Source organism: Chiloscyllium plagiosum, chromosome 3 (assembly GCF_004010195.1).
Source record: "Chiloscyllium plagiosum isolate BGI_BamShark_2017 chromosome 3, ASM401019v2, whole genome shotgun sequence".
NCBI lineage: Eukaryota > Metazoa > Chordata > Chondrichthyes > Orectolobiformes > Hemiscylliidae > Chiloscyllium > Chiloscyllium plagiosum.
In genome coordinates, this window is record NC_057712.1 from 74,756,075 (window position 1) to 74,772,885 (window position 16,811).

Here is a 16,811-nt window from a genome sequence, read left to right on the forward strand (position 1 = left end):
CTGAGCCATTCTCTATCGCAATGGTTTTCGCACTGTTATGTCAAGACAAGATGACAAGTGTGCTGCTCGGTTGTTGGGAAACAGCGTTGTTTAATCTGCCATCACCAGACTCCCCTGTCATGGGGGTGGGGCAAACAGCTCCCAGGATTTGATTGGTGTGTAGTGGTGTCATTCAATGCGTAGGGCCAGAGACTTGCTCAACTTTGACCTTTGCCCCTTTGCTGGGCTGAATTGGTCAGATTGTGTTCCATGGTTCCTGTGGATGGTCAGGGCTGGGCAATGGGGAGTGCAGGAGATACAGCACACAGTCCGTGAGGTGGGGGTGGAGGTGGGAGGAATGGAGCTCATTGCCTCATCCAAGCCCCATGCACTTTTGAGGGGGCAGGGTGGGGGGTTGCAGCAGCTGCTGCCATGGACCAGGCACCCTCGCTGCAACTAGGCATCATGGCAACCCTCCAAGATGGTAGTTGGATGATGGCTGGATAGGGGAAAGTAGGCTGGGAGTGAAGAGGTTGCAGGGGAGCCTCACTGACCACTTCTTGCCTCCATTCCTGCAACGGCATAGGAAATGTACATAAATGTGATGTTTATCAGCAATCATTTCAGCAGAAAAAAAAGTGGATATGCTGTGAAATTGTTTGTCTCATTGAAGTGCCCCTTTCATAACGAAAAGATGGGAAACTACTGCACTGTTAATGCACCCAACTCTTTTAAGACCCAAGGATGCAGGGCGTTAGATTGCAGAAAATTAACATCCTTATTTTCTATTTCAACAGGTTTAATTGGAAGCACTAGCTTTCGGAGCACCACTCCTTCATCAGGTGGTTGGTGTTATGTGATTTTTAACTTTGTACACCCCAGTCCAACACTGGCATCTCCGAATCTTGATTATTTACTATTAGTATTCCCATTACATTTTCTCTGATTAGGTGATTTTTCCTACCTGCATATTGCCTTCTATTGTGAGGACAGATATAAAATATTTCTTCTGATTGCCATATAATTGTAGTTATAAAATTTTATACTTTGTGAAGAAGGATAATCTGTCTTTAAAATGGACACAAGGAGTCATCCAAAATAATCCCAAACGTCACATGGCTTCATTTGAGGATATAACCACAGTCAACAGTAGACAATCTGACTGCATTACCTTAAATGTCTATCATAAAGGGTCATTAAATAATTCAAGGATATCAGGACTGTTCACTGAATCCTCAAAATGTGTGAAGGTTCAAACCATTGTGAAAGGTTGAACAGGAGACATGAAGAAAAACATCGCAAGAAGTTCCAACATAACTGACTTTGCTTCACAGAGCAATTATTCATCAAAATGATAGTTTTCAGCCATTTTGTTTGATTGTGAAGAAAGCTGGCTGAGGACAGCCATTCAGAGGAGAACAATTTGAACACCATGAGAGAAATGTAATATCTTGAAACAACAACTGTTTCTGGGAGACAGAAGAAGGCATCCAAAACAAAAAGATGGCTAAGGGGGCTGCTGTACTGAAACAGGCTACCAAGAGCCACAATTTGCAGTGCCATAAAAGTGAAACTAAGGTGCCTTCACTCACTCCCAGGACCTGTTCGGCGTACTGAGTCCACCTGTGGGAGCAACCTCCAACTATTCGACTACAGAAGCCATCGTAGTTGCTGAATGTGACTTCAACTTTCAACCCATTCATTTCAGAAAGAGAATCTTCAAGCAAGCCAGGCCTGCAACGATAGAGACTGATCTCATTTTCATCTTCATACATAACTTATATCTTTACTTTAAATCATTGTAATTGTATTTTAGCTAATAACTTTACCACATTTTACTTAAGCAACTTTCAGCAATAGTTGTGTAATAAACTAACCTTTTGTCTTGTTTGAAGCATTAAGCTGTGCTGTTAGATCTAGTTTTAAATTGAAACATTCAATATTGAACAGGGGGCTACTTCTTACAAATTCTTACTTCACAAACCACTCTGAGGAAATACCTGCTCTGTGGTTGTGACATGAAAATGAAGGAAAGAATGTCAAAAGATGTGTTTCCTTTATATCCATCTTGAAAACACCCAGCCAAATATAGGCAGGTGCAGTCAGCATGACAAGAAAATCTTGGAAACATCAGGAATCTGCAGGTTGTGAGAAATAGAAGGAATTCTATTGCTTGTTGCAAAGTGACTTTCAAACATCTTCTCAAAAACAATTAAAGCAATAAATTTATTTTGGAACACTTGGCCTGCATAGCAGAAATTGGTTTTATCATGTAAAATATTACAGGATTACTTCATGTTACCATTATTCTAATTTCAGGTCCTCTGACTAACAGTACAAATAGAAATAAATGAATATGATTGATATCTAATATAGACACATGGTTGCAGAGTGACCAAGACTAGGGACTCAATATTCAAGAGTATTCAACATTCCAGAAGAATAGGCAAAATGGAAAAAGAGGTAGCTTTGTTAATAATGTGCAGTGATGAGTCGTGATATAGGTGCAATACATCATGATATGAAATTGTTTCGGTGGAAATAAGGAATAACAAAGGAAATTAAGTTATTGTTGGGAGTTGTCCATAATCCCTCGAAGAGTTGTCTCACTGCTGGATAAATTGGGATATATTACAGACAGGCAAGAAGCGTCTACAATTATGCGTGATTTTAATTAGCATATTGAGTGGAGGAATTAGATGGGAAGGGTGACTTGAATTTATACAGTGTGTCAGGAATTGCTCCTTGAAGCAATATGTTGTAAAACCTATCTCGGAACAAGTCATTTAAGATCTAGTAAGATGTAATTAGGTAGCATTAATATGAGATCTCATGATTAAGGATCGCCTCGGAGGTAGCCATCCTAATATGGTAGAATTTAAAACTCATTTTGAAGGAGAGGAACTCAGATCCAAAACTGTTGCCCTCGACTTAAGTAAGGGCTATTACAGAGGAATGACAAAAGGCTTGTTTAAAACAAGCTAGTAAAATAGACTAAAGGGAACAATACTGTATGAATAATGGCAGATAGTAAGCAGATAGTTCATAATTCTTAGCAAAGAAAATGATCCCAGTCAAAAGGAAGACCTCACGGAGAAGGATAACCACCCATGGTTAACAAAAACAGTCCAATTAAAAACTAAGACATTCAAAGCAGTGAGAAATAGTCATTGATTGGGAATTTTTCAAGCACAAACAATCCCAAGATAAACCAACAATCACACTGCACAAGCTCACCTTCAATTTTATAAAGCTGATGTTTGTAAATTAAAGTCTCCTTTGTTGCGTTCTCTTCACCTATATAATTTTTAATTTTTTTTTCATTTCTAAGCCCGTGTTAGACTTTTATTATTTTTTATTTCAATTTTTGTCAGGAATTATGTTACAACTACTCATGTTCCTGGGTGTCAGCAAATACAGCCTTTTTAGGAAGCAGCAATGGATGACTAAGAATCACATTAAGGTGAGGAAAATTGATTATGAAAGTAACTGGCAAGATACAAAAACTAACAAGAGCTTCTACAGGAATGCAAGAAGAAAGAAAACAGATGATGTTGTCATGGGAAGCTTTTCTCAAGGTTCTACTATTTTGTAATAATGAAATCTACCATTTTCCCAATGACAGACGTTAAGCTACCTAACCAATAGTTTCCTGCTTTCTGTCTTGCACCTTCCTTTAATAGGGCCATCACTTTGGACACTGCAACTGTGGAATTGATAATGGAGAACAGGAAAACGACAGGTAATTTAAACTAATATTTAGCATTAGTCTTAATGGCAGAGGACATTATAAACATTGCCAAAATAACAGATAAACAAGGTACTAATGGAAACCAAAAAAAAAACTGCAGATGCTGTAAATCCAAAGCAAAAATAGAAATTACTGGAAAAGCTCAGCAGGTCTGGCAGGATCTGCAAAGAGAAATCAGAGTTAACATTTTGGGTCTTCCTCAGAACTGATGGTAGCTAGGAATATGTTGGTTTATATGCAGAAGATAAGGCAGGGGGAGGGGGAGGGTGTAAACAATAAGTGTGGGTAGAGCCCCAAGAGAGAGAAGGGCAGTTGGATAGACAAAGAAGTAGATAATGATCTGGCTAGGAGGGTGAATACCTGCTAATGGCGATTGTTAGTGGCTAACAATGGGTCTTGTGTAATGGCAGACTACAAGGTTTGGTGTGTGGGGTAAGGAGTTAGGACATGGGAGAGTGAACAGCATGGTGGCTAGGTGGTTAGCACCATTGTCTCACAGCACCAGGGACCCACGTTCGATTCCAGCCTTGCGAAACTGCCTGTGTGGAGTTTGCACCTTCTCCTCATGTCTGCATGGGTTTCCTCCGGGTGCTCTGATTTTCTCCCACAGTCCAAAGACGTGTAGGTTAGGTGAATTGGCCATGCTAAATTGTCTATACAGTTCAGGGATGAGTCGTTTAGGTGCATTAGTTAGGGGTAAATGTAGAGTATTAGAGTACGGGAATGGGTCTGGTGGGGTACTCTTCGGAGGGTTGGTGTAGGTGTGTTGGACCGAATGCCCTGTTTCCACACTGTAAGGATTCTATGACTCTATGTGTTCAGGTCATTAAATTATTGAATTTGATATCGTGTCTGGAGGACTGCAGGGTCCCCAAGCAGAAAATTAGGTGTTGTTCTTCCAGCTTGCATTGAGCATTGCTTCAGCAAGCCTGAGACAGAGACGTTGGCCAGACAACATGGTGGTTTGTTAAAGTGGCAGGTAATTAGAAGCTCGGGGTCTTTTTTGCAGACAGAACAGATATTCTACAAAGCAGTCACTCAGTCTATGCTTCGTTTCCCCAATGTGGAGAAGGTTCTAATGGAAGTAGAGATCTTGTAACAGTTGGTGTCATGATGGACAAATAATTGGACAGCCTAATGGGACTAAAAGCAAATAAGACACTAAGGCCAGATGGCCTCCACCCAACAGTTTTGAAGGAAGTTACTGCAGAGGTAGTGCAGACATTGGTCAGAACATTCCAGAACTCACTGGATTTGAAGAGGGTTCTAGAGACTGGAAAATTGCTAATGTTAAAGGAAGGAGTGAGACTGAAGGCAGGAAACTATTGGCCAGTTAGCCTAACAGCTCTCATTTCATTATTAAGGAATAGCAGACTATTCAGAAAAGCATAAAACAATCAAATAGAATCAACATGGCTTTGTGAAAGGGAAATCACAAATTAAGCAAATTTTCTATAGTTCTTTGAGGATATAACAAGTAACATTTATAGAGAGGAACCGATAGATGTGATGTATGTTCATAAGGAATTCAATAAAGTGTGACATAAAGGCTATTATATAAGAAATGAGCTCATGGTATTGAGGTAGTGTATTAGCATAGACTGAGGATTGGTTAATACACAGAGTCGGGATTAATGGTCTTTTTCAGGTTAGAAACACATAACCAGTGGAGTAGTACAAAGATCAGTCCTGGACCCTTAATTATTATGTTAATGCACTTGGGGAGAAGGCAGAGTGTATGTATTTAAATTAGTGGATGATGCAAAGGATGCAAACAAGTTTCTTCTCCCAGAAAGTAGACACTATGTGGAGGTCTATACCCCAGAGATTTGTGGAGGCTAAATCGCTGAAAGTAAAGAGGAGGGAGATGAAATATTGGGAGTTGAGGGCTTTGCTGAACTGACATAAAAGAGGTTTTGAGGCCTGGGGCAAATCAGCCAGGATCTTTTTGGATGGCCATGCAGGCTTGAGGGGCTGAATGGCCTAATTCTGCTCTTACGTTTTTATTTCTGTTCTTACATTTGCACTATCATTGGATCAAGGGCCACAAACACTGGTCAGCTCTGTTGACTTATCATCATTCTTATAGTCCAGATTGGATCATCAGACTTCCAAGTCCCCGTAGATCTCATTAGCAATTGTGTTACCACAGGTAGCTGTGTAGACTGATCACCTACCTGAGGAGGCCTTCTGGAATGCTCGTATGACTTGATTGTGATGTTTGTTATCTATTTCTACATCTCTAAGATCATCCTCAGCAGTACCTGCATGTGAATGTGATGTTCATTCAGCATGCTTTATTTTTAAAAGGTAATACTCCTGAGATCAACTTCATAGGCATGAGACTGAGGAGATATTTTCAACTTACCCTTAGAAAGTTTGTACCATTTTCAAATTTTACTCCTCATGCATCATGGTGAAATTAATTGAAAGAGTGACACAATAAAAGAAATTCAAGAAAAGGTGAGCATTGTTCAACACATTTATGATAAAAGGGAATAAATGAGCTGTAATGCAATGTCACAGCTCCCTCCCTCCACAAAGCATGCAATGTGTAGTGATGGCTCCTATCTTCAGCCAGTCTATCCCTCTGCTTCATATCTCTTTTATATAAATACACAGAATCAGCTCCCACTATGTTCTGCTCATTTCATTGATTGAGCTACCATTCTTCTCACCTACATAGTTTCTACTGTTCATCTTTTTTGGGGACATTTGAGCAGGAGCAGGTTTAATATCAGTGTTTCTCATTGGAGTTTTTTTTCAAACTTTGACACTTTTTCTCTCTTGTTCTTAGCTCTCAATACACTTTCATCTGATGCAACATATCTCATTAGATTCTCTACCCATTCTTCAATATTAATATCTTTCTAGCCTTCCTTCTTTAGAGATCAGTTAGAGCTCACCTTCAATCCCTGCACTATTTATTTTTAGCTTCTCCTTGTACATATAGGGCATGGTAGACTCATTTTACACAGATTTCATGGATCACTCTACTAAACTTTAGCTGACTAAAGTGGTCATGTCCCAATCACTACACCAGATTGTTGAGGTTCAAGTCCCACCTACCCCAGATATGTATTAGATTAGATTCCCTACAGTATGGAAACAGGCCCTTCAGCCTAAACTGACCCTCTAAAGAGTAATCCACCCAGACCCATTTCCCTCTGACTAATGCACCTAACACTATGGGCAATTTAGAATGGCCAATTCACCTGACCTGCACATCTTTGGACAGTGGGAGGAAACCCATGCAGACACGGGGAGAATGTGCAAACTCCATACAGACAGTCGCCTGAGGCTGGAATCAAGCCTGGGACCCTGGTGCTGGGAGGCAGCAGTGCTAACCACTGAGCCACCATGAATTGTAACATGCCTGATCAAGTTGGTTTGAATTATCTCGCTGACCACTGTATGGACATCCACCTGAATGTCATAGTGACCTGAATGAACAGATATCACAGATGAATTCCCATTCTATCATTTGTGTTCATTGATTTTCTTGAACATATAATATGCCTGCTTATACAATCTAGCTAAACTGATTTAAGATGAACAATCCAAGGAGGATTTGCAAATTTATATAAGTGGCCACTTTAGTGCCAGTAAAGAGAGCAAGAAAATATGTGAATTGTTCCTACTTTTAAGTTTCAATTACCTGTTGATAAATGTAGGTCAAACCTCAAGCTGCCATTCTCCTGCTCCTGAATCTCATTCACTTACTGATTTTTATTTGGGAGTTAATGGTTCTGTTTGAAGTTTAACAGTTACTCCCCTATAGTAAAAATCATCAGGGGCTGGAAGTTGAAAAGGATGAGTTTTGACACCTACCACCTTTAAAGGAGAGAAAGAAATTTGGGTATATAAGACAAATATGAAAAACAAATTGGGACAGAGAGATAATAGATAGGCAGAGACAGAAGGAAAGGGCCATTAACTTCCTTATACAAGGATTACTGGTTATTTAACACACTTAGATTAATCATATTCGGTGTTTTATCTGTCTGGGTCGATCTTCATCCTATGCTGTCACCATTGAAATGTCACCCCTGTCTCCCTTTAATTGATGCACAATTCTTGTAAGGGTACATCATCAATGGTTGAGTACAATTATTGTGGAACAAATTTTTTATAGAATCTATTGTTAACCAATTGCACTTTAGGAAGCTGGTTAAAATTAAATCAATTTTCCAAAAATCGATAAAACATCTGAATAAAAATCATATGGATGGTGAAAGCAGAAGCACTAAAATATTGGAAAATGCAATACAATCTCCTTCAGGTTCTTGATGCACCTAATTTCTAATTATGTTTGGGCCAGCATTTAATGTAGATGTCAGGTCCCACCCCTGACCAGAAAGTTGAGAGCTGCCCACCTCCGTGAAATCGTAACCAGATCTTATGGTTGAATGACAATTAGCTGCCTGAAGTCATGTTGTCCACCCTTCTTGTGAGTGGATGCTCCACCTCTAAGAGCTGACAATCAGGGCAGTCCTTCAAGCCCAGCAGTACCCAGTGGGAACAATGGCCACAGCCCAGATTGTAGTCATCAACCAGGACCATCACTGGCTGCCACAGGAGTAGTAAATTAGAGCTGGCATTCCCAGGATAGCCAGACAGGCCCTGGTGATAGGAAAGTAGGGAGAGAAGGGAAGTGAACAGGAGGCTAGAAGGTTGATCAAGCAGGTAGCACTTCCCACTGGGTATATCCTCCATGCTGTACAGGATAACAAAGTAGGAGGCCAACCCTCATGCCCCCAGTCAGGTTATACTCTGATGGCATATACATGTGGAATGGCAACACTACTGTTGGTAAAATGCCAGTGGGGTTGGGATGACCATTAACATGACCTTAATTCATCAATAATTTATTTTCCTGTGTTTCTGAAAAATTTATCTTCTACATTCTTGATTTTTCTGATATCAACGCTACCATACATGAATGCCTATGTGATATAAAACACACATGATAATTTACTCCTTACATAATTAATTCATCTCAAATTCATTGGACAATTTTCAGCATAAATGAAAATAATAATCTCTTGTATGCATTACAATATCTCTCTATATGTTATGCAGATCGATCTAGATTCCTCCTTTGTTCTCAGGTTTTTTCATGTACCCATACTAATGGCAATAGAACATACTCATGGATCACCATATGTGCCTATAAAGCACAATTTCCCACTCCCTCACCCAACCTCCAGCCATCTGTTGTTCTACATATAAAACATATAACGACAGAGCGTGGCAATCATTTATTTTTGATGAAAAATTGTTTACTTTTAAAGTCTTCATTGCACATTAACTTTGCGTAATATTGACATAAGCACTACCACACATGTTTTAAATCCATTATTTACAGTCTTTACCTTTTGGCAGTTTGTCAAGTTCAACAATTACTGCACGGTGAAATCAATAACTTTAAGTATCTCGTCATGGACTATGGCTCAGAATAAAAGTGTTAAAGAAAGATTTACTCTGTAGAAAGTCTTACATTGTCAATGTTGTCTTTTATTTTCTTAATAATAGTATAGCAACCCATATATAGGTGGTTTAGAATAATGAGAGTCAAAGGTTCTTAATATAGTTTATATGTACTTCAATTCTACATACCTCACTTTTCAGTTTGCTTCCTGAAAACCTATGAATAATGAGAAATATTATTAACACAATTATATTATTATATCTATTAAGTTGGTCTTATAAATTTGATATTTTAAATGGTGCTCACTGAACCCTTCTAAAGACGTTTGGTGCATTTCCCAAGAAGGATGAATGGATCATTCTCACTGTCACATTGAAAATTAACCAAGCCTCATTCTTTTCTTCCATAACACAAAATCATTTTCCGGATTGTGTCACGCTCTGTAATTGATCTACATTCAGCACATTAAAAAATGCCTCCATGGAAACTGACCAACAAAACCTTTTGGACACTATTATTAATTCCTGAATACAAATCTGTTGGTTAATGAGATTCAGGAACCAGAAAAAAGATGGTATTGAGGTCTGACTAACAGGTCATTTAAACTTAAAGGCATCGGCATTTTTTAAACACATAAATAAAACATTTTCAGTTAAGATACACTTTTTAAAATTCTGTGGAATACCAAATGGCATTTTTCTACATTGAATGTACATTACAAATATGAGTTTTTGTTGCTGTTGCTATTGTTGGAAATATAGCAGCCCGATGAATCCATTGTAGAAGTCCTCATGCAGAATCTGATTGTTGATTGCAGTCATTTGAGTAAGGGCACATATAGAGTGTGAGGGACATTTTGCTTGAGTTAGACCAAAGCTGAGTGTCTGGGAGAATTTTGTTCAAATTGGAAATTTGTTGCAGGTAAGTTTGGTAAAGGGCAAGGAGAAGGTGATTTTTTTTTGTTCTTCTACTCTTTCTCTGTAAATTCATTCATCGGTAAGAAATTGCTATTAAATGCTATTGGACTGTCTTAATGTTGCTGTAAAGTAGAAAACTACATTATGTTAAAGATGTAGTTTTATTTGGATTTGACTGAGAAACACCAGGAATGAGGAAAATTCAGGGCCAACGTAATATAATTAATCCAAACCAAAATAACATTAGCAAAAGAAAGTTAAGATTACCAATTCAGCTCACTTGAGGGGATTGCATGACTAATGATATGTGGAAAATCATGACCCTACTGATGTCCTAGATGACCACATAAGCAGTAAGTGCTGCAAGCTACAGAAATTTAACATTGAATTCAACAACTTCAGATAATTTTATTTTATTTATTTTATTTATCTTTTTAAATTTTTTTTTCACATTTCTGTACCTCTTATTTCTTGATTGTCTCTCTTTCTCTCGCTCCCCACTCTCTCATCACCTTTTTCCTCTCCTCTTCCCCCTTTGCTACCCTTCTCCCCTGGTTTCCATTTTGCCTCTGCTTCATCCCTTTCCCCCCCATCCCCCACATATTTTGCCACATAGCACTGGCTTCAGCCTTGGTCATTCACAGCTCCTAATCTCCCCATAATCTCTCTAAGCACTGTCATTATCATCTCTGTATTGCTACCTTTGCTTCTGGAGCCATGACTCACCCTCCCTCAGCCTCGTATAAATATCTCCCTATTTTTCCCCTTTTTTTAGCTTTGACAAAGGGTCAGTTAGACTCGAAATGTCAGCTCTTTTCTCTCCTTACAGATGCTGTCAGATCTGCTGAGATTTTCCAGCATTTTCTCTTCTGGTTACAGAAATTTAAGCTCCAACTGGACTCAATGTGGTTCATTCACGAGGCCGAGTGTTACATGGGATAGGGTTTAAATCAGAGTGGTGCTGGAAAAGCACAGCAGGTCAGGCAGCATCCAAGGAGCAGGAAAATCGATGTTTCGGCCAAAAGCCCTTCATCAGGAATGGAATAGCACATTCAGTGAGGTGGTCATATACAGCATAAGGGCTTGGAGACAGAAAGGTAACCGTAAAGCAGTCCAAGAAAAATTAGTGGGTGGAGCAGGAATTCCTGGAGTATGGCTCACAAACCAGTTTTCCATTTTGGAAGCTCTTGGGGGGGTACTGACTCCTCAAGGGAGTGCAATATAGGTTTGTGGCACAATGAGCAGCTCGGCTGTACAGGAGAACAGAGAGGAAAAGCAATAGTTGGGGAAATAACAAGTGTTTCTGTGGCTAGATGTGACTCCAGAATAATATACTACCACCCTAGTGCCAGGGTCAAGGATGTCACAGAGCGGCTGCTCCTTCTGGGGATGGTTGAACAGGCAGTTGTTGTCCATGTTGCGACCAATGATTCAAGTAGGAAGTGGTGTTGCAAACAGAATATAGGGAGGCAGTAGAAAGTTAGCAGGCAGGACCTCAAATGTAATAATCTCCAGGTTACTCCCAATGCTATATACAATTGAGTCTGTAATCAGAATGGTAAGGCAGATGAATATGTGGCTGGAAAGATGGTGCAGGAGGAAGGAGTTTAGATTACTGGGATACTGGAACTGGCTCAGAGGAAGATGACACTAGTACATCTGGATGAGTTGCATCTTACCAATGTTCTTTCTCAGCTGCATGGCTGTGCTCATGCACAGCAACTCTAATGCTCCATGCAGGCACACCGATCACAGCACCCAGTTCCGGAAGTCCTCCAAGGTCCATGCGATCGATAAGAAAATTTGAGGGAATGCTGCACTTGAATACAGTTAGGACTAAGTTTCTTTCAGGCCAGTGCTGTTGGGACATCTTTAAACTAACTTAACAGGGGTGTGGGAAGCAGGACAGCATATAAGACAAGAATGCCAAGGTACACAAAATACTCGGAGAGAAAAATATCACTAGCATAGAGAATAGAAAACTAATAGTTGAAATCAGAGTAATGGAGACAATAAAGAAGTCTAAACCAGATCACTGTGCATATATGTAAATGCATGGAGGATAGTGAACAAGAAAGAGGAATTACAGGCACTGATCACTATGTGGAAAATGTTAAATTTTGGCAATAACAGAGACCTGACTCAAGGAAAGGCAGGTCTGGATATAAGGTATTCAGAAAATATAGAAAGGAAAGGAAAGGGCATGGGATGGCAATATTGATTAAGGAGGGCAGTGCATTGCTGGTAAAGGAGCTGTCTCAAAGGGTTCAGAGGATGAATAAAATTGGTTAAAGCTAAGGAACAAAAAAAGGATTCAATCGCAGTATATTCTATAGATGACCAACTAGTGGAAAGGATGTAGAGGAACGGATCTACAGGGAAATTACAGAAAAATGCCAACATTATAGCATGGGTTATAGTGGGGTACCTTAGTTACCTAAATATAGTCTGCATTAAAAGTAGCATACGGGACAGCAAGAGACAGCAAGATTCATCCAGAGGCTACACATCACTGAAGATATCACCCAACTGGGAGTCAAAACGTTTGCAGAAAAATCAACCAGCTCAATGAACTGACTACTTCAGCCATTACCTGAGCTACAGATCTTCATAGAAACCTTAAGAGAGTGTTCCTAGATTGCATTCAGGATAATTCCTTACAGCAGTATGTGTCCAGCAACAAGAAAGGATACATTGTTGGATCTGATCCTTGGAAATGAGGTGGTCCAAGTGGATCAAATATCAGTGAGGAACATTCATTGAACACTGATTGTTGTTATTTAACACTTAGAAGTGGTGTGATAGTAGTCAATCCAGAATAAGTAGAATCAATTGCCGTAGAGCCTAATTCACTGGGGCAAGAACATAGCTGGGCAGAATGAAAGATTAATGGGAAAATCCATAACTAATCCATAGCAATGGGCTCTCTTCAAAGAGGAGATGGTTCAGATACAGTCAATGTATATTCCCTCAAAAGGGAAAGGCAAGACAAACAATTCCAAAGCTCCTTTCATGACAAATAAGCTAGAATTAAGATATGGGAAATAAAGTGTGCTTATGACAAATGTCAGGTAGAAAATGCATTTGAGAACCTAGAGGAATACAGGATTGATGAGAGCAGAGTGGTAGACGTGATCTATATGGACTTCAGTAAGGCATTCATTAAGGTTCCCCATGGGAGACTGGTTAGCAAGGTTAGATCTCATGGAATACGGAGAACTAACCATTTGGATACAGAACTGGCTCAAAGTTGGAGGCAGAGTGATGGTGGATGGTTGTTTTTCAGAATGGAGTGCCACAAGGATCAGTGCTAGTCCACTACTTTTCATCATTTATATAAATGATTTGGATGTGAGCATAAGAGGTATAGTCAGTACCACTGTTGGAATATTGCATGCAATTCTGGTCTCCTTCCTATCGGAAAGATGTTGTGAAACTTGAAAGGGTTCAGGAAAGATTTACAAGGATGTTGCCAGGGTTGGAGGATTTGAGCTATAGGAAGAGGCTGAACGGGCTGGGGCTATTATCTCTGGAGCGTCGGAGGCTGAGGGGTGACCTTGTAGAGGTTTATAAAATCATGAGGGGCATGGATAGGATAAATAGACAAAGTCTTTTTCCTGGGGTGGGGGAGTCCAGAACAAGAGGGCATAGGTTTGGGTGAGAGGGAAAAGATATAAAAGAGACCTGAGGGGCAACTTTTTCATGCAGAGGATGTGTATGGAATGAGCTGCAAGAGGAAGTGGTGGAGGCTAGTACAATTGCAACATTTAAATGGCATCTGGATGAATATATGAATAGGAAGGGTTTGAAGGGTTATGGGCCGGGTGCTGGCAGATGGGACCAGATTGGTTGGGATATCTGGTCGGCATGGATGAGTTGAACCAAAGGGTCTGTTTCCATGCTGTACATCTCTATGTCTCTATGACTCTAAGTGTTCAAAATTGATAAGGGAGAATGATTAGATTAACTGTACTTCAAGTGGTGGTGAGAAGTGTTGATGAGGGTAATGCTGTAGATATGGTGTACATGGATTTCCAGAACGTGTTCAATACAGTGGCACTCAATGGAGTTGTGGAAAAACTTAGAGCTCATGGAATAAAAAGGGAAAATAGTAACATGAAAATTATATTTCATGGGATGTAAGAAGCAGAAAGAAAATGTCAAAGGATATTTTCAAACTGGAGGAATGTTTGTAGTGGAATTCTGATTCCCATGAATCAGAATTAGAGCCATTGTTTCTCCTGATGTATATTAATGATCTAGATATGGTGTATCAGGGATAATTTTAAAGTTTAGAGATGATACAATGCGTGGAAGAATTGTAAACTGTGAAACATACAATGTAGAACTTCTTAGAGACATAGAGAAGTTGGTGGAGTGGGCAGTTAGATGGCAGATGAAGTTCAATGCAGAGAAGTATGATATGATGAACTTTGGTAGGAAGAACATGGATAGAAAATATAAATAAGAGTAAAAATATAAGAACTTTGCAGGAGCAAAGTGACCTGGATGGACAGATCGCTGGAGTAGTAGTACAGAACAGTTAATAAAGTCTACAGTATTCTGGGCTTTATTATTAGTGGTATTTAGTACAAGAGCAAGGAGGTGATGCTGAACCTATATTAGACAATAGACAATAGACAATAGGTGCAGGAGTAGGCCATTCTGCCCTTCGAGCCTGCACTACCATTCAATATGATAATGCCTGATAATCCTTAATCAGTATCCTGTTCCTGCCTTATCTCCATAACCCTTGATTCCACTATCCTTGAGAGCTCTATCCAACTCTTTCTTAAATAAATCCAGAGACTAGGCCTCCACTGCCCTCTGGGGCAGAGCATTCCACACAGCCACCACTCTCTGGGTGAAGAAGTTTCTCCTCATCTCTGTCCTAAATGGTCTACCCCGTATTTTTAAGCTATGTCCTCTAGTTCGGCACTCACCCATCAGAGGAAACATGTTTCCTGCCTCCAGAGTGACCAATCCTTTAATAATCTTATATGTCTCAATCAGGTTCCCTCTCAGTCTTCTAAACTCAAGGGTATACATCAAGGGTATACAAGTCCAGTCGCTCCAGTCTTTCAGTATAAGGTAGTCCCACCATTCCAGGAATTGACCTCGTGAACCTACGCTGCACTCCCTCAATAGCCAGAATGTCTTTCTTCAAATTTGGAGACCAAAACTGCACACAGTACTCCAGGTGTGGTCTCACCAGGGCCCTGTACAGCTGCAGAAGAACCTCTTTGCTTCTACATTAGACATGGTTAGGCCTCAACTGGAGTATTGGGTATAGTCTGGGTGACACACTATAGGTAGAAAATCAATGTATTGGAGAGAGAACAGAGACATTTACAAGAATAGTTCTCACAATTGAGAAACTTCCATGATGAGGATAAAATGGAAAAGCTGTATCTGTTCTCCTTGGACAGAAGGAGCCTAAGATCTCTGACAGAAATTTTCAAAATCATGTAAGGATAGATTAGGAAGTGAGACACTGTTCGTAGTCATGAAAGGATCAAGAACAAGAGTGCACACATGTAAAGTGATCTGCACAAAAGGCAAGGTAAGAAAAACACAACTGGTTTGTGTCTGGAATGCACAGCATGGAAGTATGTTGGAGGAAAGTTCAGTTTAGACATTTAAGAGGGCATGATTATTTAAGTTGAAAGAATGTAGAGGGTATAGAGATAAGCCATAAAATTGGTACTAGTTTCTGAGGCTCATTTGAGAACTGGTGCAGATGCGATGGGCTGAATGGTCTCTTGTGCTTTAAAACTTCTTTAATTCTTTGAAATCACTACTTCAATTTTTTTACAAGCGATTCAATTTCACAAAAGGAAGTATTTTACCTTGCTTGATTTTCACAAACTGTAATAAACCTTTTCATTCAAATGTTTCTCTCCTCACTGGTTAAGTTGGTAAAGTTGAATAGAACAGGAAGTCTCACAGTCAGTTCTCAGACTATGCTAGGTAGTTGATCTCATGCAAAGCTATAATAGGAATGTTACAATGGTCTCAGACTTTTGGACCAAGGAGATAGACTTGTTGTAGACTTTAGACTTTGGTAGAAAGCTTGCATTTGTAAACGTCTCATAAGAACACAAACACTCACAAACTCACATGGAAAAATAGGCTGGCAACATTCTAAACTCTCACAATTACCACTTCAGTGAGATCGCAGATGGCAAATTGTACTTGTGAAACTATATCCCAAAAAAAGAGCAAACATTGTGGGTGGCACGGTGGCTCAGTGGTTAGCGCTACTGCCTCTTAGCACCAGGGATCTGGGTTTGATTCCATCCTTGGGTGACTCTCTGAGTAGGGTTTGTACATTCTCCCTGTGTCTGCGTGGCTTTCCACTGGGTGCTCCGGTTTCGTCCCACAGTCCAAACCTGCGCAGGTTAGGTGGATTGGTCATGCAAAATTGCCCATAGTGTTCAGGGATGTGTAGATTAAGTGTGTTAACCACAGGAAATGCAGGGTTATAGGTGCAGGGTAGGGGGATGGATCTGGGTGGGATGCTCTTTGGAAGGTCTGTGTGGACTCATTGGACTTCGATGTTGTGGCTATTACGGAGACATGGCTAGAACAGGGACAGGATTGGCTGTTGCAGGTTCCAGGATTTAAATGTTTTAGTAGGGTCAGGGGTGGGGGTAAAAGAGGGGGAGGTGTGGCATTGCTTGTCAAAGATAGTATTACAGTGGTGGAAAGGACAATGGATGAGGACTTGCCA

At 40.0% G+C, this 16,811-nt stretch overlaps 1 protein-coding gene across 2 annotated transcripts in view; it reads right to left on the reverse strand.

Annotated features, from left to right (window-relative positions):
* The window catches only part of rfx6 (regulatory factor X, 6), a 92,083-nt gene that overhangs the window by 68,648 nt on the left and 6,624 nt on the right, over positions 1 to 16,811 (reverse strand). For both annotated transcript variants that reach the window (XM_043684550.1, XM_043684545.1), the window contains exon 6: positions 9,350 to 9,377. In XM_043684550.1, the coding sequence (XP_043540485.1) occupies positions 9,350 to 9,377 (28 nt within the window). The remainder of the gene's footprint in view (positions 1 to 9,349; positions 9,378 to 16,811) is intronic.